At 47.0% G+C, this 24,689-nt stretch overlaps 1 protein-coding gene and 1 long non-coding RNA gene across 2 annotated transcripts in view; both read right to left on the reverse strand.

Moving 5' to 3' along the window:
- Window positions 1-4,362: 4,362 nt before the first annotated feature.
- On the reverse strand, window positions 4,363-7,378 carry LOC143353958 (uncharacterized). Its single transcript, XR_013082236.1, has 2 exons — window positions 5,034-7,378; window positions 4,363-4,977 (listed from the first exon to the last, which is right to left on the reverse strand). It is a non-coding gene; the product is annotated as an uncharacterized LOC143353958 (long non-coding RNA).
- Window positions 7,379-20,461: 13,083 nt separating this feature from the next.
- Window positions 20,462-24,689, reverse strand: part of LOC143353991 (RNA-binding protein MEX3B-like) — a 108,307-nt gene continuing 104,079 nt past the window's right edge. Inside the window, exon 2 of the mRNA XM_076787642.1 lies at window positions 20,462-22,824. Coding sequence (XP_076643757.1) covers window positions 21,848-22,824 — 977 coding nt within the window. The 3' untranslated portion in view covers window positions 20,462-21,847. The remainder of the gene's footprint in view (window positions 22,825-24,689) is intronic.

Genomic DNA, 24,689 nt, shown 5'->3' on the forward strand with positions numbered 1-24,689 from the left:
ATTCTCGTTATAAGTCAGTTGCGCGGTTCCGGCGAGAGACATTTAGACGAAATCTGAGGTTCTCGCCGAAACGCAAATGTCGCTATCCGGCTCTATGTCATAGGTTTATGACAGAGAGACGGACAGTGACAAGAAGCATGAGAAAATGTCTTTCTCTGATACAATGTTGCACGGAGAAACGGACACGTATCGCATACCCTGCGGTGGTGTGGGTAGGTCCGATGACTTTCAACCGCGAAGCTTGCACCGACTTACAACGGGAGTTCACTGTAACGGGTTCAACGGTAAGCGGCCGCGTAGGGCCCCCTTTTTGTAATTAACTAGACCGGATTTTATGGATTTACGACAAAACTGGATAGGTACAATTTAAAATAGCGAAAAGATTAAGATATGTTTAAAAATACAAATGTATCATTTTCAACTTACTAAAATCATTACGGAATGAAAGATCTTTTCACTTGGCTGCTGTTTCTCGCAATCGATGCACAACATTTTTATTTTGCGGAAAGATCCGGAGTCTATTAATAACTTTACGGGAGTTTTCTTGCAACTTCTATTCCCAACCTGAGTTCGAGGGCCCCAAAATTTTTACCGCTCGACTTGAGCCGGCACTGCCCACGTTGCGACGATTTTTGTCGCTCGCCCGATTAACCCGGTCTAATTTCAACCCGGCATACTCGAATGATCTTTGAAAATAATTGAAAGGTTAACTCCGCGAAAGGTTAGCACCGCGCCCCCCGGGGTTTTGTTCACGCGTTTATTGCGTTGAAAGGAAGGGATGCTACCGATAATGTAGCGAACGTATCTGGATTGTTCACCTTGAGATCTTGCGGAGTGGACAAGGTTGCGTAATGACAATAATCGTAGCGGTCCGAGGATGGCTCGGTGATATTCATTTCCGCGAACAACATCTATGAAAATAGACCCGGGCAGGACCGAGAAGCTCTAAAGAAAATCTAATAGCAGCTAGGCGTTTCGACGGAACTGACCTCCTCTCTCTCTCTCTCTCTCTCTCTCTCTCTCTCTCTCTCTCTCTCTCTCTCTCGCTCTCGGCGCCGCGACAACGGCCGAGAACGGTCGAAGCTCGAATTTCTCGACTCGAGGCGTAATTTCTGTCGAAATGGAAACCTCGGAGAACCTCTTTTGCAGCCCGATCGGGGCGCCCGCGGAAGCCACCGAACGGGGATGGTACGGAGAAAGAGAAGCGGATCGGGCCTCCTCGGCTCCTCTCGTTAGAAGTTCACCGGTTCCGGTGGTGATCGGCGTAACTTGATGGACCGATGGAAAAAGCGACGGTTCACAAAAGGGACGAATACAGAAGCGAGTTTCCTTGGCATCGTTTCAGAGTGTAAGCTACCCAGTTTCGAACTCGGCGAGGTCAAACACACCGCTGCCGGGGCACGGTTATTAATAACTTTCGATTTCGATCACGGTTTATCCTGATAACGCACCGGCTGAGGTACCCGTTGCGTGCTCGGTGGAAGAGTAATTGGTAAACAAAATTGGGGTGTTTTGCGAAAGATACACACACACACACAGAGAGATACAGAGATAGAGAAAGATAGAGAGAGAGCAAGAAGAGGATAGGCAGGCTACGAACGTGTCGAGGAACGGCAACCTCGCACGCTGATACGCCGCCACCATCGCGGCGGCGGCATCGACCGCAGCCTCAACGCTGCAATGCGACGTTGCCATCCCAACGGGCAACAGCCCTTGCGACCGAGCCGATTCAGGGGCCGAAGCGGAGCGGGCTAATTTTCGCAGCACGCTCCTGTCCCGCGCGTCCGGTCATTGGTCGACGCATAGACATGCGACCCCTACGACCGTGGGCGGCCATTGCGAACACCACGTGGTCATTATTCCTCCCGAATCTCAATATTACGATTCAACGTCTCGGAAGCTAACGCGACCGTGCATCGACGAGAAAATTAGGAACCATTCGTTTAAATAGATCATCGTTTGTATCTGTGTGTGTGAGAGAGAAAGAGAGAGAGAGAGAGAGAGAGAGGGAGAGAGAGAGCTGTCCCGACCCCGTTCCTCTTCTCGGATCGCCAAAATGGCGGAGCTTTCAATCCCCCACGGAAAGACTCTGTTCCATGTTGCGTTCAAGGCATGTGTGTCGAAATCAACCACGTGGATTCATTTACTCGTAAACTTATGGTCGTAATCTTTCGTCCGAATTCTAGGCAGACACCATCTTCTTCGGGGCTGCGATGATTTTCCGTCGTTAACGATTTCTTAAAAGAAAAATTTATATCTATTATTTGCTGCTTAAATATTGCTCGTGAAAGAATGTTATTCTACTCCGCCCCCGAAGAAAAGGAGTAACAATCGCATTTAATCGAGTCTGCTCGAAATCTTCGTGAATCGTCATTCTCTCCTCGTTGTACGGCAAGGTGTTACGATTTCGTCGCCAACTGCGTATAATAGACATCTCGTTGAAGTGAAAATTAATGTTTAAAAGCAGAAATCAATGCACCTGAACACAAAAGCCACGTGGTTGCAAATGTCAATGTTCTCTCCTCGCGATCGAGATCGTTCGTGAAGTGAAAATATAAGAAAAGTGCAATTGGTTGAAGAAAAAAAATGTACAGACGAGTACGTAAAATTTGTTGAACCGACGATCGATAGTGTCAGGGTTAATGGCGGATGTTCGGGCTTTTACAAAGGTGGGACCGCGGCTGGAACGGGCGCAAGGATGACGAACGCGAAAATGTAGTATGCGAAGGGAATGGAACGTGGACGTGATTTCCCGATTTGACACGGACACGCGACCCCTAGGACCGTGCCGTTGCCCACGAAACCCTCGGCCGGTTCTAATTCGCTCTACCCTCTCGACGGCTCGATGATTAATTGTCACGGGTCCGACGTAAACGGATAATTAATAAACCCGAAAACGGAGCGGGCGACCGTGCGCGGCAGAGAAGAATGAAAAAAGCGACTCGGAATGACGCGCGGAAAAATTTAGCCGGATAGCAACAACGAAAACAATCGAGTTAACGGACTTCGAGCGCTTCGCGGACGATCGCGTTTTCAACGGAGGCAAGCAGTCGAAAGTAGTCGATAGGCTGTTGAAAGGAGTGGAGGAAGAACAGAAAACGATAGAGAGGAGGAGACATGTGACAGAGTCCGGGAAACATAAAACAGAGAGAAGCTTGTGAATAAAAAAGAAATGAGAAATTAAAGAGTCGATGTATATAAAAATCACGTAACATTTTATTAAACTCGTTTTTTTCCAGTAGATGTATGCGTGGTGTGTACCTGTTTTCTCTTTGTCCGTTCTTTTCCTTATTTTCCTCTTTTGCTTGCTTACCGCCTGTATGTGTGTGTGCGTGTGCGCGTGTGTACGTGTGTGTGGGTGTTCGATTTTAATAAAATATTTGGTACCGCTTCGCGTAAGTGTCCTTACAACATTTAGACCACAATATCGAATTAATCTCTGTTTCTCTTCGCGTGTTACCGTGTTCGTATTCTTTTTTTTTTTTTTTTGTTATTTCTTTGCTCTCGAAGATTTTTCAGTTCGACGGATCCGCGGATAACCGTACCCTTTCGTTTCCTTGTTTTACTTTCTTTCGATTTTCTTTTCGTTTCTTCTTTTTTTTTTTTGTTTCTTTGATTTTCCTCCGTTTTCTCTGTTCACGCGTTTTGTTTCGTTCGCAGACCGAATATTAGTTACAAAGGAAAAGCACGACGTCCTGTGCCGCAACGTTCTAATTAAAAGAACAGGAGAGAACACAAGTTCTATTCGCATCGTATAAAAATAAACGATTTGGAAGTAGGATCGTAGCCGACGGGGACGTCAGCAGTGCACCATGAATTGACATCCGTCGTGTCGGGCTTGCGCTTCGACGTTACAAGATTTATCCTCTCGAGTATGCTCGGTCGTACAATATATAATAATAATATATACGTATATATTATAATATATATTATATAAATATAAAAAATCATCCGACAAAAATATATTACGGGGTAAAATATGCGTTTTTTTTTTTTGTTATTATTTCATTCTTCCTTTTTTTTTTCTTCATTTTCGATAAGTAGCTCGGATCTTACCACTGAACAGTTCATAAATCGTTATTCGATAGTTAATTGTCGCAGGCGTTAATGATAATTGTATGCATAGTAATATAACTATAATATCAGTGACAATTCATATACGTCATTATATTGTAATGATAGCGATAAACTTAATAATAATAATTCATAGTAATACGAATAATGTCAATAAAATATTCTGCGTAATAATTAAAAAATAGGATAGCCGGGCTGTCGTGTGTTTGATTCTCGTTTTCATTTTTATTTGCTCTCTCTCTCTCTCTCTCTCACACTCATTCTCTCCCCCACCCCCCTCTCACTCTCTCTTCCTCTATCAAACTATTGAAAGCAAAGTAATAAAGGATTCAAAATTCTTCTCTAACCGCTTCCATGTATACAAGATACATGTACAATATACAATTCATATAAATATTTTCTATAATATAAATTTTCATCTTCGACTATATATTCCGCCGCAACGACAATCAATCAAACACAAAACCAATAAACAACCGGACGAGAACACAGGAAGGAAAACATAAGTACACGATGTATGAAAATCATATTATATATTAAAATATTCATAATAATAATAATAATAATAATAATAATAATAATAATATAATAAAATAATAATCATTAATAATAATAATAATTATAATATATTATCGCATGTGTCGTAAAATTACATAAAAAAATATAGAAAATAATAAACTCGTAGCTTCTCTATTATATTTTTTTTTTTTTCGTTTGATACATTCATCCTTTTTTCTTTCTCGCTCGCACTCAGTTGCCCCGTGATTAATTTTCTTTTTGTTCCCTTTCATTCAACTCTTCCTCTCCCGCCTGTCATTCCGATCGAGGATCTCTTGCACTCCCTCAAAAATAACTTTCGTGTGAATCTCACTCTCTCCCTCTCTTTCTCACAATGTTCCTCCCCTCTCCCACCCCCTGCCGCCCCCCTCTCTCTCTCCCTTTCTCTCTCTCTGTCTCACTCTCGGCCCTGTGGTTACTACGATTACAGCTACGCGTAGATTGCTCGATATATGTTTATAGAGTAGGTAGTAATAGTAGTCATAATCGTCGTTAATTAGTATACGTACAATATTCGAGTTTCTATCCCTCTGTGCTGCGGTGTAGTGAGATCTGTATGTGTGGTGCATGCGTGCACATGCATGTCCAATGTATGATCGCGTGCATGTATATCCGGATTGGGGGAGGGGAGGGGAGGGGAGGGGAGGGGAGGAGGAGAAGGAGGAGGAGATCCGTGTCACTGTGAGTGCATGTGTATACCTTGTGTGGTTCGGTTTTCGTAACCGGTGTTCACGGGGTTCGATGGCGGACGGGCCGTAATATCGACGCGCGAACCCGGATAATAATGGCGTCGTTCGACGGAAACGTGCCCGCGACGCGCTAAACAACAACGACCGGGCGGTGCGTACACGTCGGGAACAACGAGCCGGAAAACAGATCAAATTTAATTGCCCTCTCCCAATTACCGATCTCCGATCCCACCACTCCGCCGAAAATGGCGATCGTCCGCGCAGACCTTACAGCCGGGCCGGGTTCGATGAATGAAGCCGAACGATACGAGTGCTATGCCCGCGCGTACTGCGGTCGCGAAATCAGCCTTCGACTCGCGATAAAGTGAAAACTTGTAGAAAACGGATGTCATGGGCGTCGATCGAGACGAAACATGGCCGGCGCACCGGCACGCGCCGGCCATTAAATGGAATTAAAATGACTCCAAGCCACGGCTTAAAGTCGAGGTACGTCCGCGAACGATCTTCCATCGCCAGCGAAACGACGAGATATCTGTTTCGATAAAAGCTACGTTTCCCCGTGGCTCGTGGTGGGAGCCGGTAGCCTTGAGACGCCAATTAGGTTCACCAGCAGCGCACCGCTCGAGCGGAATCTCTCCTGGTCGGTGGCCGGCCACGGCGCACCGAGTCGCAAACGGATTATTGCTGGTTCGGTTAACGTTGCGTTTCAAGATTAATTACAGCCGGACCCCGATCGCCGTGGCCCGATAATACGCAACAACGGCCCGTCGTTGTTCCAACCCCGACACCCCCGTCCGTTATCCTCTCTCTCTCTCTCTTCTCTCTCAGCACGACCCCGGTCGATTCATCGACCGTTAATGCCCAGACCGACCCCGTTACCACCGAAAGATTTTGCGGAAAGTTCACTCTGGCCCGGTCGCAACGACTCTCTGACGCGGAGCTCGCGACAACGTCGAGCACGGGGACAACAGATCGCGAAGAACTCGAGGAAAAAGAAGAAGAAGAGGTAGAAGAGCGCGGGCGACCACCAAGAGATCGCGTCCACGGGTTTTACGACTTCCGGTCCCGGGGAATCAAAGTTGCACACCCCCGAAGAAGTTTCCTACGGGAGACGGAGAAACAGAACAGAATGAAGACAAAGATGCACCGGGACGCTCGAAGATCCGGAAGGCGGGCTTGTCGCTTGGCCGTGGGCTGCTCGAGCGGAACCGAGGGCCGATGAAAATGGCGAAACGTGTCGTGCCACGAGGAAACTGCGAGAAGAGAGCGCACGAGCTTCGATCTGTTTGTCGATCTTTCGATCCTGGCCGCGAACACACGGGGCGCGATGAAGAGACCTCGCGAAAAAGCTGTTCTCGAGAGAACCGGCGTTCGACCACCGTCGAACGGACATCGATGATACGTATATTCGCTCTAATAAGGTCGTCGACGCTGCAGTGAATACAATAGAATAATAATTATAATATAATAATAATGTCGATAAATATGATGGCGTTAATAAAATATTGAATATAAAATACTCCTCGCTACATATATTAAGATTCTGAGTTTAGCAATTTTTCTGTTTTCTTCTTTATCTCTCTCCCTTTGCCCCCTGGCTCGTCGCCTCGCAGGGGTTCTCGAAAGAATACTAAGCACAACATTTAATATATTCATATATGTATACATATACATATATATATATATATATATATATATATATATATATATATATATATATATATATATATATACACACACATATATGAATCTGTATCTATAATATGTAATTATAATCATAATAATGCGATAACTGTGATGATACGTTACACGTTGACACATGCACCTCTGCAATACGATTGCTGGAGACTCTTAAACTTGATACAGCATTTTAACAGTTCAGTGATCTCTCGATATATGTCGCCAAGGCCTGAAACGTCGCGGAATTATCCCCACTACCGCGGGGTAGACCCGCGAGGAGTCAAGCTCGAGAGGCCTCGGACGCGGAGGAGTGTGAACATAGCTCCGAGTATGTGTTGTTGACATATATCGAGAATTCGCTGTACTTTTCCATTTCCCGCCCCCAATTGCCCACGCGTTTCCCACCCCGCCCACGAAGTATGCTTTTTAATCTCTAATTCGTAACGTTGTAACACGTTGTAAGCCAATGTGTTTCGTTACGTTTCGCTAATATAGTAGGTTGCTTTCTTGTCACTGTCAATTGGAAACGTCGTTCACACTTGGTGGCAGCGGTCGCCGCCATCATTGTTTTCCTCGCACCCAGCCGCCTGGATGCGAGCGTTTATTACTCGCACACGCTTTATTATTTTTGTTGTTGTTGTTGTTGTTGTTGTTTGCAAACCCCTGTTCTTCTCCCGGTGAACCGAGGAGATAACCTCGACCACCAGTGTTACTAGACGTTAATAGCGTTAATAATATTATTATAATAATATACATTTACGTTCATATATATATAATATAGACTTCATATTACACACGTATAATGTCATACACGCAACTCGTATCGCATTATACGTATACAACATAGATTTTTTGAAATACTGATTCTCTAGTCTCGGAGAGGTTGCCTCGCTCGAATCGCGCCGCGTTCACGAGAGAAAGCCGTCTCGCCGAAAAAAAGCAGACAAAAGCGCATCCACACAACACACAGAGACACCACACGCACACCCCTCTATTGCCTAAAAATGCATTTCCCTCTGGCGGAGAAAGGAAAACCGTGTACCTCTTGGTTGCATCCTTGCGTTTCACCCTACCCACCCCCCACACCGACCCTGAAATCGACGCCCCTACAAACACGACGAGGATTCTCTCTCTCTTTCTCTTTCTTTGAAAAAAAAAAACGATCTTGCTCGACGGAAACGGGAAAGGGACAAATAGGTCGTGCTTACTTTAAGATGAATACATGAGCAAGAGTAAGAAATTCTTTCGTTGGGTCTCGAGATCACGGGGCGACAACGGTCTAGGAACACAAGAAGAAGGAGAAACGGGACGAGGATCGAGGCGAACGGCGGGCTGTCCGATCGAGACCCGCGTCCTCCGAGTAACCGGGGATCGGAGAGAAGAATTCACGTGATTCGTGCGAGACAGGGCTCGATCATTCGTCGCGTCCCGTTTTCGTTTTGAGATCGAGATTGTGGGCTGACAGCTGAACGTAGCCGCGTCTCGAAGGTACCGGCGCGATCGTCCGCTGTGTTAGGTTCTCGACCGTATCGAGCATAGAATATAATCTCTAGTAAAATGCTGAAAATTCTCACTCTGCTCCGATCATCGTAGTATCCGGTATCGCGACGCACGTCGACGCTCCGACCGCGGTCTTCGCCGACCCTCCCGTTCGATTCAGTCTTAACCTAGTCCTAGTCTAAACCCTCTAATGAACGTGTCTGTACCTTCAACTGTCTTTAATTCGAAGAAATACTGGGGCCTTGTCTTTCGTGTATGAACGCAAATCTCGAGGCGCTAACTGCATAGAAGAAATATTCCACGAGCTCGGCGAGACGACGGGGAGCGGTGACGTGTTGTACAGTGATTTCTCTGTATACGTCCCCAAGACCTGGATGATAAATGTCGCGGAACTATCCCCACGTGAGAGACCGTCGAACTCGAGAGGCCTCGACGCCGAAGATCTCCGAGGAGTGTAAACATAACACGGCTCGGACGACACAAGTCGCTGGCAAGACCCTTGTTGATGACATATATCGAGAATTCGCTGTACTTTTCCATTTCCCGCCCCCAATTGCCCACGCGTTTCCCACCCCGCCCACGAAGTATGCTTTTTAATCTCTAATTCGTAACGTTGTAACACGTTGTAAGCCAATGTGTTTCGTTACGTTTCGCTAATACCGCGTCTTTCCAATGACAAGTGGAAACGTCGTTCACACTTGGTGGCAGCGGTCGCCGCCATCATTGTTTTCCTCGCACCCAGCCGCCTGGATGCGAGCGTTTATTACTCGCACACGCTTTATTATTTTTGTTGTTGTTGTTGTTGTTGTTGTTTGCAAACCCCTGTTCTTCTCCCGGTGAACCGAGGAGATAACCTCGACCACCAGTGTTACTAGACGTTAATAGCCTTAATAATATTATTATAATAATATACATTTACGTTCATATATATATATAATATAGACTTCATATTACACACGTATAATGTCATACACGCAACTCGTATCGCATTATACGTATACAACATAGATTTTTTGAAATACTGATTCTCTAGTCTCGGAGAGGTTGCCTCGCTCGAATCGCGCCGCGTTCACGAGAGAAAGCCGTCTCGCCGAAAAAAAGCAGACAAAAGCGCATCCACACAACACACAGAGACACCACACGCACACCCCTCTATTGCCTAAAAATGCATTTCCCTCTGGCGGAGAAAGGAAAACCGTGTACCTCTTGGTTGCATCCTTGCGTTTCACCCTACCCACCCCCCACACCGACCCTGAAATCGACGCCCCTACAAACACGACGAGGATTCTCTCTCTCTGTCTCTTTCTCTTTCTTTGAAAAAAAAAAACGATCTTGCTCGACGGAAACGGGAAAGGGACAAATAGGTCGTGCTTACTTTAAGGTGAATACACGAGCAAGAGTAAGAAATTCTTTCGTTGGGTCTCGAGATCACGGGGCGACAACGGTCTAGGAACACAAGAAGAAGGAGAAACGGGACGAGGATCGAGGCGAACGGCGGGCTGTCCGATCGAGACCCGCGTCCTCCGAGTAACCGGGGATCGGAGAGAAGAATTCACGTGATTCGTGCGAGACAGGGCTCGATCATTCGTCGCGTCCCGTTTTCGTTTTGAGATCGAGATTGTGGGCTGACAGCTGAACGTAGCCGCGTCTCGAAGGTACCGGCGCGATCGTCCGCTGTGTTAGGTTCTCGACCGTATCGAGCATAGAATATAATCTCTAGTAAAATGCTGAAAATTCTCACTCTGCTCCGATCATCGTAGTATCCGGTATCGCGACGCACGTCGACGCTCCGACCGCGGTCTTCGCCGACCCTCCCGTTCGATTCAGTCTTAACCTAGTCCTAGTCTAAACCCTCTAATGAACGTGTCTGTACCTTCAACTGTCTTTAATTCGAAGAAATACTGGGGCCTTGTCTTTCGTGTATGAACGCAAATCTCGAGGCGCTAACTGCTTAGAAGAAATATTCCACGAGCTCGGCGAGACGACGGGGAGCGGTGACGTGTTGTACAGTGATTTCTCTGTATACGTCCCCAAGACCTGGATGATAAATGTCGCGGAACTATCCCCACGTGAGAGACCGTCGAACTCGAGAGGCCTCGACGCCGAAGATCACCGAGGAGTGTAAACATAACACGGCTCGGACGACACAAGTCGCTGGCAAGACCCTTGTTGATGACATTTATCGAGAATTCACTGTACTCCCTCGTTACATGCCAACCTGACGGAGATTCAGCGGTATCTATTCGTTTCCGGGGACGAACGTTGGGCGCGACGACTCTCGGTACAAAAGCGCGACCCGACCCCGTTACTTGTTCGTCGACAGACCCCTCACTCAGGGTGACCGGCGACGAGGGAACGTTGCGATGTGCTCCGTTGAATCCGCTCGGACGTACGCAACGCGGTAGAATCGAGATAGCGGACGATGCTGCGGGAAGAAAGACGGCGACACGAGCGACGACGTGACGCGACGCGAACGTCCCCGATGGATCGATGACGACCGCGGCTACGCTTCCGTTCTTTACGGTAATTAAGTAGATAGATAAGTATTTCGGGTAAGTATGCGTGTCGTCACGTTCGAGGCTGTATATCGATAAACGTTTTGGGGGAGGGCTGCTAAGGGCCGTTGGGTGCGGGGAGGGAGGGATCCGTTAATTAATGTACAATATTAAAGGTGAGCATCGACCTCGAACGCGCGGCCCTCACGCTCGCGACTTACAACACGCGCGTACCTATTTATAGAATATTTATAATAATATAATATGTATATAATATATTAGATATACTCGAACGATCTCACTCATATCCAATCACTATATCCATCGTCGATCGACAGCTCGCACGGACGCGCGAAAATTAATGGGGGAGGAGGGGAGGACACACGCGGAAAAAGGAAATGATAAACGGCGGAGAAGATAGAAATGGGAGGGTGTGTGTGTGTGTGTGTGTGTGTGTGTGTGTGTGTGTGTGTGTGTGTCTGTTTGTGTGCGTGTGTGCGTCTGTTCGAATTTTCCAGCGATTCTCAAAGGGGTGCGCGCGAGCGCTGCACCCCGCGGACAACCGACGGTCATTCGACGAACGGAAACAACCCTAATATCTGGATCAAGGGGTAAGACGAGAACGGGGATCGGTGGACGCGTTACGTAAGCAGAAATATACATATATATTATATATAGACCAATAATTATTATAATTCCAATAATAATGATAAGAACATAATGAATCTTAATAATCGAATATAGCTATCCAATAGAATATAATCATATATAGTAAATAAAGGCAAATCAAGCAACAACGATCATCTATATTTTTTTTTCTCTTTCTCTCTTTCTTTCTTTCTCTCTCTCTCTCTCTCTCCCTCTCTTTCTCTCTCGCTCCTCTCCTACAATACATATATGTATATACTATGTGTATATCATATACGCATACACATATATACATATATTTATTCATCTATATATATATATAATATATTCCTATAATTAAATCATCATTCTGTTTTATCTGCTTTCGTCTATCTCTTCTCTTTTCCGTCTTTGCTCTAGAACTCCCTTATTAGCTCCGACGTTTACTAACATCTAGAATCTCCCTTAACGCTTAATTATTATTCTTCGAGATATGTATCGTCGTGTGGGTGTACGTGTCCTCGCAACGCTCTCGATTCTCGCGCGATGAATCCCACCCCTTGTGTCAATCGTGCACACACTTCCCGCCCCCCTCCATCCCTCTGCGACCGCTCTGCCCTGATCAGCCTAACGAGCGTCCGTCCAGCGAGTCACGAAAAAATGCCGCTCGTCATCCCGAAATCGAAAAAGTCGCCTAAGATCGTCTCCTCGATACGCGTCGCAACCCCGAGCCCGTACCCTCCTTTCGGTCGCGCGACCTTTGTCCTCGTTCATCGTTTTCCTGTATCGCGGCCGCCAAAAATGTATCCGCGACCGTGTTCTCTAGAACCGCGCGCGTGTGTGTGTGTGTTTGTTTACTACGTGTGTGTATGCGCGTGTGTTGGTGTGTACGTGTGAGATTTCCCGGTCTCGCGTGCAAATTCGAACCGTTCTCGCCCTCCACGGCGACTCGCTCGGAACGTGTCTTGTTTCTCTCGTGTCTTGCTTTATTATTCTTTTTTTTTTTTGTTTATTTTTTACGAAAATGGCAGTTATCGGTCACAGCCAATGGCTATCAATAATCATTAAACATTACGCTTTTAATACGATTACGATTAGTTAACCTTAGACGTTACGCTGGTAAAAATTCCTCCTACGTGAACGCGCTACGAAGATGCACAGCACGCTCGCTCGCTCGCCGCGGCGAAATTCTTGCTTTGTCTTTTCTCTTGCTTTTCGATTCTTCGCTTTTTCGTATTCTCGAGGGTTCGTGTTCGTTGCATTCTGGTGGAACAAGGTGGTGTTGGTGGGGGGGGGGGGGAGATTGGGGGCGGGCAGAAGACACGACCGCCTAGATATCTCGGCGTACGTCGATGTAGATCGACGAGGTCGCGGATCGACGACCGGAGGTCGGACGCGTTTAAGGGGGGGGGGGGGAACGATCCACCGACGAGATCTCTTCCGCGGGATCCTTCTCGAAACACCGCGTCCCGTCGACCCGTGGTTCCCCGGTTTCGCGTTAGGTCTGGCTCGACATGTAACGCCACGCGATCGCGATTCGAAAATCGAAAGAGGCTGGCGGACGAAGCGTGGCCCCCCGCGGCGCGGGCTGCTCGCGGTGGCGAGCGTTCATCGGCTTCGAGCGATCGAGCGCGTCACTGTCGCGATCTCTCGACGAATCCGCGCGATCGCGATCGCCGACGCTTAGGAGCACGAAAGAAACAAGGTAAAGATCGAGTTTTTTGGGCTGAATAGCGAGTAAACGGTGAATAAAACAATAACTAAAGTTTCCAATATATACTTTTAATATTCCTCACCTTGTATTCTTTTCTTTTCTCTCTCTCTCTCCCTCTCTCTCTCACACTCACTCGCTCTCTCTCTCTCTCTCTCTCGCACTCTCACTTTTATTCTCTTTTTCTCTCTCTTTCTCGCACACATCCAAACGCACACACCCTCACTTTCTCTCTTTCTCGCTCTCCCTCTCTCACACACACACACACACACACACACAAACACGCACGCACTCGGTCGCTCACTCTGTCGTTTGTTCGTTTTGCTCGATAAAAAAATAAGACTTCAATACGTTCATATATATATACATATATAAAACAACGAAAAATAGATTAAATAACAATAGAATAATACGTATGCTACGTGCAATATTTTATAAAAATATATATATATGTATATATGTATATATATTGCGATTTACATAATTTACTTATATATAATAACTCTCTCGAAAGCGCATAAAACAACTTAAAAATGAGAAAACAGAATATCAAGTGGAAAGACGACGGAGAAAGAATCACACGCCGCAGTTAGGTGTGCTGTTAGCAAGTACTACCCTGGTCCGACGTATCGTTGACCACCGCCACTGAACGACGCGCCGTTCGAGCGAAAAGAAAAAGGAACTTAAAGGTCGGACGAACGCCGGTGGCTCGCGCCTCGCAGCAGAACGGACAAGCACAGACCGGAAGACGATATACGCGGGCACAGATTTCCGGGGCGAACCTCGTCTACGGTCGATCGATCTCGGGAGTCCGAGGGGGAGGAGGGGAGGGGGAGGGATGGTTTGGTATCTCGTCGATGCGTCATCGGGACGATTGATTCTCGGGGAGGTTCTCTTCTATCCGATTGAACGTGACGAAAAACGAAAAACGGACTCAACAATATTACTAGACTAATCTCCGTTCGATCGCGCGGCACGGGGACGCTAGACAAAGATCGATTTGCTTTTGATTTAACGGTATGGCACTGCAAGATTCGGTCTCGCTTCCGGTTCAGCCTCGAAGCGGGAACCGCGACTGCCGACCTCTCGGAGGGCGAGACAAGAATGTGTCCCGTGACAAGCGGACGAGAAGATGGTATCCCGTGTCTGCGATCGACGGATCCTCGACCCCCGGTTGATCGTGGTCGGCCGTAGGAGAACAGGATCCGCAGAACGATCGAAGGCAACGGAGATCGCGACGGCGACGCGAGAACGACGACATTATCGGCGGGATGAGAACTGGGCCAGGGAAATTGGAGCGGGCCGCGAGCACGTGTGTACGTGTGTGGTACCGTGTGCACACGGACGCCGGGGCCGTTCGAGACTGTGTGGCACGTGACGTGGACTCTCGCGTAACAGACCTGCCGACGAAGATGACGATCGCGGGGAACGATGACGCGCCGACTCTGCCGCGATAGATGTGTCGGAACCTCGGCCAAAGTGAAGGCTGCCCTGACGCGTCGATGAATCGGTTTACGTGTTCGTCTTATTGTTAGCAAAGTCGTCCCAAAGTCTAGCGGAGGTTCGCGACAAACTTGAATCTCGTTTCGCCGGCCGCGTAGCCGCGAAATCCGGGACACCGGCGTGTCGTCTTCCGCTAGTCGTGCTCGCTAGAGGGGAAGACTGCGCGACGGGCCGGGCCGTTCGATCCCGCGCGCGATTCTATGATCGATCGCCGAGAGACAAGGATGATCTCGTTCTGGATTGCGCGGAAGACGGCCCCCGATGGCTCGGCTCCCGTGTTAATTATTGACGCGCCGACTCGATCGTCGAGCTTGAACAGGCTCGCTCGCTCTCTCTCTCTATCTCTATCTGCCTCACCCCGCAACCAACCCCCCACAAGCACACACCCTCGGACGTTCGTTCGTGTTCGCCTAAGCGTCTCCGAGAACGCTCTGTCCTCGACGCGACGCCACGCGCTTCGAGCTACGGCAACCCTGCCACCCTACATCCTCCCTTTTCCTTTAGTTTTTCTTACGTTATGGATTACTCATTTTTTCTGGCCTATCGTTAGCAACTCGACAGGGGATCTTTTGCGGCACGTCGTTTTGTATCGTTGCCACGCGCGAGGAGACGCTTTCTCGCAGCGCGACCGCGCGCGCAAACCGGCACCGATTCGTTTCTTCCTTCTTCTCGCCGCGAGGCTGCAACCTCGCGACACGGATTCCAACGTCCGCGGGCGCATTTCCCGTCGTTGGTTGCCGCCCAACCGAAATCAAGAAGAAAGAAAACAGGATAGTGAAACAAGAGCGAAAACTCGCCTACCCTCCCTAACCCCTGTCACTTTTGCTCTTCCATTCTGGTGAATGTTCTCTTTGAATCGTGCCTCTCGCACGCTCGCGTGCGCGCACACGCGTACGGACGGCCCGGTATCTCTCTTTCTCGTTGAATCTTATTCTCTACCCCGTCCCACCCTCTCCGATGATCTCGGGCTCTGCGAGAATCAGATCAGACTTGTACAGCGAACTTTTGAACGAAAGATTATCCGGCGCGATCTACGCACGCGTGTACACGCACGCCGATCGTGTCTGCGCTCTTGTTCTCGTCTCGCGTCTCCTCCCGATTATCTCTCGGCTCGTTTTAGCTCTAATACGCACGACGGCGTCCCCTGTATCGTGAACGTACATGCTAAAGAGAATACCTATAAATATAGTTTATATGTATATATATATATAGAATATAATATAATATAATAATATAATATAATAATAATATAATAATATATATAATATAATATAATAATATAATAATATAATATATATGTTTATGTCATCACCGTACCTTTCACGCATCTTTTCTCTCTCTTTCTCTCACACATACACTTTCTCTGTCGCTCTTATTCTCACTCCCTCTCTCTATCTCTCTCTCTCCCAGTCACTCTTCCTCTCATTCCCTCTCTCTCTCTCTTTCTCACTCTCACTCTAATTTATACTTAACATAGAAAAAATATAGAATTTACTTTGCCTCGAACTTAAATACAATAAACCTCTTTTTCTTTCTCTCTCGAGCGTCAATTATAATACATATATATGTGTGTATGTATATATATATATATATATGTATGTATATATAAATATAAGATTTTTTTCCATTTGTATGTCTGCGTCTGGCTGTGTATGTTCACGTGTACATATGTGTGTGAGTGTGCGTGCGCGTCTGTCTCTACATGTACGAATTCTGGATGAATAGTTCCGAATACGTTCACGCGTGTTTGTCGATCGGTGTTTGAGCTTGCGTGCTTGTCCTAATAGCTGTTTGCGCGTGTTCGCGTGTCAGAGTACGGTAGCGCCTCGTTGATAGTTCAACCGCCGCCTGGGCTGTCGTTGTTCGTTCCCTCTTCGCGGGATCGCACCGTTTAACGACGAAGCGTTGCGTTCTGAGCCGGAACGCGGTCGTGAACTACCAGCGAGGCGTTACCGTGCTCCTCGCCGCTTTTCCGTTGGATGTATGCTCGAGATGAATGATGCTTCAATATAGTAACAAATAATATATTATATGATGTATATTATATTACAATCGCGCGTAATCGTCACGCTTTTCACCGTGTTCGCTTAGCCGGCGTGCTCGCGCGCAATCCTGCGCTTCTCCGAGCGCATGCGTGTAGGTGCTGTTCGTCGCGATCGACATTCAGGCTCGCTCGACGAGTACGCGTTTCGACAAGAAGGAAGATCCGTCCGGTTCTTCCACCGAACGACGCGAGAAATGAGGAAACGGCGGATCGGGTAATGGTGTTCGTGTGTCTACGTATATGTGTATGCGTGCATTATGGTGGCGATAGGATGGGCTGGCTGTGGGTTACATTGTTCGAGGGCGGGTGAGAAAAACGTCCGAAAAGAAACACACACGGCAGACAAAGACGCCTAAAACGAATTCATTGTAAAAAAAAAAAAAAACAAAAAGAAGAGAAGGATCAATCGATAAAAAAAGACGTTAAAAAATATAAGTCGAAGAGGGTGAGCCTGGCTGAGAAACTACCGAGACACCCGCTATACAGAGCTGCGGCTCGAACGATCGAAAAAATATCCTTTCTCTCTCTCTCTCTCTCTCTCTCTCTCTCTCGCTCTCTCTCTCTCTCTCTTCCCATCATCCGTCAAACACTGGATGACGCGTACAATATATAATATATATATTTATATGTAATATGTATTAATAATACACCTCGACTTGTTCGGAGCTGCGACTTGAGCATATCTTCGTTTAAAAATGGCAACGATTGACAAGAAGTTTCGACGATTAAAAGAAAACGAAACAAATAAACAAGAAGTAGAAGTAGAGGAAGAAATAGAAGTAGTAGTAGTAGAAGAAGAAGATTAAAGAGGAAGATACGTAGAACAAGTAAAATATATATATGTATATAAAAAATCGAACTCAAAATCGTAGTCAGCATAAATTAAAAAAAAATATATATATATGTAAGAAAAAGGGGCGCGTCGGATCATCGAACGTGTAGGGATGGTCCTTCGGGTCCCGCTTAAACGGCTACTAGTATAGTCTCGTTCCTCGGTCAATTTCTTTTCCTTGAAATCCTACGAAACAAACGGGTCAACGTGCTCGTTGGCGCTCGAGGGCGATAAGGGTCGATCGTTCAGCTTTTTCATCCCTTCCGGAGAGCGGTATCCCGCGAACGGTAACGAGACGTTCTCGGCGAAAAAATCGAAAGAAAAAAGAAAAGAAAAATAAAACAAAACGAAAGGGGAAATCGTGAAATGGAACTCAAGAAGAACACAAGGGACACGCGGTACCGGCCACCCTCCCGTCTGCGTGGTCGGGGATGAGACCCGGCGTCTTCGAGAGTCTCGAAGCCGCCGAGGATCGTCCGAGTGGACACGTCCACGAGGAAGGACGAGAAAGGGACAACCCTCCGGGGGACGAAACTAGAAGAGAGAGCGAAATAAAATACACATCGTGTGGTCGTCGTCCTTTCTCGAAGAGCGCGCGCGTCGTGCCCCGTCGAGAGGGTGCGGTACAGCGACTACGTATACACCTAGGCGCCCGAGTACACATCTATCGTAATGTAGTAATGCAAATAAGAATAGAATAAATATATATATATATATATACATGTACATATACATATACATATATGTATATATATATATAACGACGGGTTGGTTCAAACAAAAGCTAAATAGACGGGTCGTCGATCCCTACATGAAACATACATGTCGTTTAGAGTCCTCCCTTGAAAGTGTGAGTTATTATTACTCGATTATTACTACGGTTCGAAGAATACACTTACGGGAGTGGGTCGGCCGTGTCCGATTTGCCGGATCGGCCGACGATTTTTCATTCTTTCGTTCTCTTGTTCGCGTTTCTTTCAGCCGGTCGAGAGGAGAGTTCACGGTTCACGCGTTCCCGCGATGCGCCGCCGTTAAAACATTTTGTTTCCCTTAACGCCCCCATCGTCACTTTCTGCGTCTCTCTCTCTCTCTCTTATTTCTCTTTTTTTTTTACGTCTCTCACTCTCCCCCTGTTTCTCTCTTTTTTTTTCTCGTCTTCGTCTTTTTATATATAATTCTTATAATAACTTCTTTTGCCCGCCGGCGTGTGCAGCTGTCCCCGACCACCCGTCGTCCCGTCGACGAAACGCGCGAAAAATACAAAATCTAAATCTCCTCGATAAAATATCATCGCTCTTACTCGTCGTCAGACTTCTCTCTGACACCATATATATTTATATATATATATATTTATTTATTTATGTTTATATTTATATATATAATATATATTATTAATATTATTATTATTTCAATTGCTATGTCGCTTATATAAAGGTAAGATAATATTCTAGTAGCGAGGGAGGCTGGGTGGACACGGGCACGCCGTTTTATTTTTTTTTTCATTTTTTTTTTTGTTAATAATACTATCATCTAAGGAGTTCCCGCGGCGGATCGAGGAACACGTGACCTCTAATCACCTTTATCTCTTTCACACTCTTCTCTCGTATGTGTATCCGTGTGGATTTCGTGTCTGTGTACGTGTCTGTTTATATTTATATATATATTTATATATGTATATATAAATGTGTGTGTGTGTGTGTGTGTGTGTGTATGGGTATGTGTTGATGTCTCATGAGAATGGCTGTATGCCTTACGATGCGTATCCGTGTGAGTTGCGTCCTTGTGATTGATCTATCTCGGTATAATAATTCGTCCGCTACGGTTCTTCCATGTGCGACACGCTCGCAGGTCTCGGAAGTCCCCGGTGTCGGTGCATTGATCGTTAGATCCGCTTCCGTTCGAAAGTTCTCGCGTTGTCGCGTGAGGCCGAACGGGAAACCAACGTTTCCAAAAAAAGAAAAAGAAAAACCAACGAAAAAGAATTCCGACGACAAAAACCTTGTTCTGTTCTGTTGATCGCCGGGTCCGATACAGTCGACGCAACAAACAATTCGTTCGAATAACATCCATCAATAAAAGTAGAAAAAGGAAAACAGAACAAAGAAAGGAAACGATCGAAAGGTTCGCTGCCGACACATGCACGACCTTCCTCTCTGTCGCGTTTATCCATTCGTTTGATTATCGCCGAACACGCCCCTCCCGCGACCACGTGACCCCAACGTCATCCCGCCAACTGTCTCCGCGAGGATTTTTGCCATTTTCATTTTGTCTTTTCTAGAAACTATATTGTACGAAAGCGTTTCGCGTGATTTTTTTTTTTTGTCTCTGCTATTCGTAACGTTCTGTTACGAGAGGGAAGAACGTGGAGTCCACGGACTCCCGATCGCGGCGCGCTCGATGTTCTTTTGAATCGAGGCGATCAGCTGTTCGCACACCGCCATCTTGGATGCGTCTGGTCACGTGGCCGCGGTGACCTCGTGGAGCGTAACGATCGGGGGAGCGAACGAACTCCGCCGGCTCTCCGGCCACGAACACCGAACTCTGCAAGTTTCATTGATCGTTCAGCGCGATAAATGCAACGTGTCACGATAAATAGGTACGTTTTCTAAAGAAAAATATATAGAGCTTGTAAAAACGTTCTTTCTCCAGTGTCATACTAACCACTGTTGATATATGTATATAGATATGTGTATATATTATATATACATATATTATATAAGTATATATATATATATATATATATATATATAGACACATATAAATGTATGGATTACTGCCTTTAATGAAAATTGCAACGTCGTGTGTCCGCGACGCGATCTAGACGCGAGCCGCGAGAGAAGGACGCGAACGAGAAGAACCGGTGGACAAAAAGTGAATCTTCAACTCTTACGGATTGTCAATTGTATAAAACTAACTTCCCCGCTAAACAATAGACGTATCGTCGTCGGGCGAGCCGCGCCCGACGACGTTTACGAATTCGCGCGCGTTCGTTCCACTTCTTCCGGGCTGCCTTCGACTCGAAAGGAACATCTCTAAAAACATACGAAAATATACGCTGAATGCAACCGGCGAATGGAATGTTACGAAACAATGTTGCAATCAATAAAACACGTTCCTTGAACGATCATTGAATCGCGGAACGCTTAACTCGACAGCGCTGTTGTTCTCGTAGGCGGTTTCGATTGATGAAGCAGTCTCGCTGCCACGTGTCTGCATCAAACGATCTCCGGTCGTGTCGAGAGTTTCTTTTCTCTTTTTTTCTTTTGTTTTCTCTCTCTCTCTCTCTTTCTTCTTTTTTTTTTTCTTCGCGACAGTTCGATGGCAACCGCGAACGACAAAGCCGAACGCGAATCCTTCTCTCGCGACGCGCGTTATCCTACGTGTATATCGATTAACGGGGATGGTCGACGCGCTGTTACGTGGCCGCCAGCGCGGCGGTCGATTCGTCGCTCTCCGTCACGGAAACGCGCATAATACTCTGAACCGATTCGGATGATCGAAGGACCTGCGAGCTCGGTATATGTCTCTACGGCTTGGGAGGGAGGTGGGTGGGTGGGTGGGTGGTTGGTTGGTAGGAGAGGGGATGTGGGACGAAAAATATTAAAAAAAAAAAAGAAACGATGACAATGAATGAGCGAGTATGTTTCCTCCCTCTCGGTTCTATAATATCTCGTAGAACTTAAAAGCTGACTTCGTTGTATCCGGTCGGCGGGAACGACGCGACGATGACCACCATCGGGTCATTCCCGGCGCGTAGAAGAGGTTTCATATCATTTGTTCATCTTTCATCATTCTTTTCTTTTTTTTTTTGGGGGGATTTTTTTTTGTCTTATTATTGGCAGCAGTGGAATTGAGACATTGTGCGCGTCCGGTCCCCCGAACGTTGCCGCCGTAAATACGCGCGCCGCGGTCGGAACGGATTCGGGGGGCTCGAGAGCCTATATACGGAAAAATTCGGGGTGGGCGTTCTTCAGCGCCGTCGTTCCTGGATGAGCCGGCAAAGTCAAAGGTAGCGGACATATCAACGGTGTGAATTGGTATTTAGCCGCTGTGTGTACCAGGTGCCGCGCGACGCAAAAGGAGCCTGTAGAGATCTCTCTCCCGTCTGTGTGTCTGCTGTGCGGCTCACGATGCTTAAGAGAAGATACGGAGCGCCTGCAAGACCGGCCTGGAGCAGACGGGGCAGCTGGGATCGGAGCTCTCGCAGACCCGGTTGCCGCAGTCCAGGCAGAAGTGATTGTGCCCGCATGGTACGAGAGCCGCGGTGACCTCCTTGTCGCCGCACACCACGCATTCCCGTCGTCCGCCGCCCAACAGCGAATCCGTGGGTGACACTGGACTCGCCGACGCCGGCCGCGACGGCCTCGAGGGTAGCGCGACGCCGGGGAACGACCAGATCGAGGAGGCGGACGCCGCCTGGGACTCGAACGACGGTGAATCCCCGAGGCCCTCGTCCCTTTCCATCCCGGCGCCCCAAATCGCCACCAGCTCGTTCAGTCCAGGCGCGCCGGAACTACTTGACGAGCTGCTGCAACTGCCGCTGCTGGAGAACGCTCCGCTGGAACCGTTCGAGCCGTTCGAACCCGGTGGATCGAGACAACCGAGGATCGAGCCCAGACCACCGCGGCAGAGCGCGCTCAACAGCTCCGAGTCGTCGATGCTTGGTCCTGTGCCGGTTCTGAGCGCGATGTGCGCCTCGATCTCGCGTCTCGCCGCCTCGACGCTCTCCGGTAGACCCGTCACCTCGAACACCGGCTCCTTGTCGCGACTGGGCGTCACTATGTAGGTGTGCGTCTGATGTTGGATTCTCTTTATGGTCGCGCCTTTCGGCCCTACCACCAGACCGACCACTCTGTACGGGACTCGTACCTGAATCGTCACGTGGCCGGGAACCGATGCCGGCGGTCCAGGAGGCGCGCCCAGCAGCGCGCCCAACGAGCTCTTGCGCGACGCGCGGATCTGAGAAAAGTGCTCCGCGGCCGAGAGGATCTCGCGCTTCGCACGGGCCACGTCCTCCTTGCGGCCGGTCACCACGAACACCGGCTCCTCGCCGCGCACCGGCGTCTTGATGTACGTGTTCGTCTTCGCTCGCAGCGCCTTGATTTTGCAACCTGAAAACCAACAAATCAGTCTTTTAAACACAGCTCTCTCTCGAAATTACTCGATAGCTTCCCCCTCCCTAACGTCACACACTGTGATCCGGATATATGACCACGTGTCTGTATGCGTAAATACAGTGATCTCTCGATATATGTCGCCAAGACCTGGATGATAAACGTCGCCGAATTATCCCCACTGCCGCGGGGTTAGAGAGGCCTCAGACGCGGAGGAGTGTAAATATAATGCTGGCAAGACTCCTGTTGTCGACATATATCGAGAATTCACTGTATGTCTTTCAAATATGCTTTTTAAGCATTAACCCTTTGCACTCGGCGCTCTTTTAATTCTGAAACGAAATTTTTCTTCCGTTTTAGAATATTCGCATTTTATTTTCATGCGAAATTGATACGATTTACACATATAATATTTACTTTATAAATCGAAATTACTCAATAGCTTCCCCCTACCAAACGTCACACACTGTGATCCGGATATATGACCACGTGTCTGTATGCGTAAATACAGTGATTTCTCGATATATGTCGCCAAGACCTGGATGATAAACGTCGCGGAATTATCCCCACTGCCGCGGGGTTAGAGAGGCCTCAGACGCGGAGGAGGGTAAATATAATGCTGGCAAGACTCCTGTTGTCGACATATATCGAGAATTCACTGTATGTCTTTCAAATATGCTTTTTAAACATTAACCCTTTGCACTCGGCGCTCTTTTAATTCTGAAACGAAATTTTTCTTCCGTCTTAGAATATTTGCATTTTATTCGTGCGAAACTGATCCGATTTCCACGTATAATATTTAAATGTTTAGCAATCTATTAAATACAAATATTGTAATGTAACAAATAGTTTGTGATATTTTTGTAATTTCTTTGAAATAATGCCACAACAATTTTTAGTGGCGCTTTAGAGTCACCACTGGAGTGTAATTTCGACCCGATTTTCAACGGTTTGCAAGTTCAGACTGCGATTAAACGAAAGTAAAGAGTCAATTTTTCATACATTCAGGTCTCGGTTTCTATATCTTTATTATATACGGCTTATATGTTGTACTGTACTATTTCATTGACAAACTTTCACTAAAAATTCACTAATTCACTGATTTACAAAAATAGAAAAAAGTTGTTGATAATTTACGGCTATCAAGACTCAAATGTATATTACAAGATCAAACATTTAAGATTTACATCTTAATAAATTTGCAAGATATTTCTATCGAAGCGTGGGGGAATAGCGCGGTAGAAGGGGAAATTAGAGTGAGGGAACAAGCGACACTACATGGCTGTGCCCACGGGCACCGGCGGGCGCCCCCTTGCCCGCGAATAGGCATGTCGAGCAGCTCTGATCTACGAGATCTGCAAATTGAATTTGTACTGTTTTAATTTTCCTTAAATTATCTTGAAATTCCTCGATGAATTTTTTGTTTTGCTAAGAGTTTGGGAGAAATGTCAACGAATAAACGGATACCTTTATCCGGTGCACTGGAGGGTTGAAAGTAACGACAACACGGCTGTCACGTTTAGGTGAGTAGGTTTTGATTCAGTCGATGAGCGTACGCGATGTTAACACTGATCGCTGCTCGAAAGTGTGCAGATAACAATGACGCGATTATGACGTTACGTTTCGTGTACAGATGATCGTGACAACGTACGCTACGCGGATCGCGACGATAGCGTGACGATAACGCTTCGTGAAAGGTCGTCCATTGATTTACGTCGGGCGAAAGCGATATTTCGTCCTATCTAATTGCGTGACCTGTTATTTATAATGACAACTGTAAACCTGACGATGGGTTCGTATCGGCCAATAATAAAACAATAGAAATCCAATTGCGGAATATTCTGACAAGAGGATATCGATCA

This window comes from Halictus rubicundus, chromosome 5, assembly GCF_050948215.1.
Source record: "Halictus rubicundus isolate RS-2024b chromosome 5, iyHalRubi1_principal, whole genome shotgun sequence".
Lineage (NCBI taxonomy): Eukaryota > Metazoa > Arthropoda > Insecta > Hymenoptera > Halictidae > Halictus > Halictus rubicundus.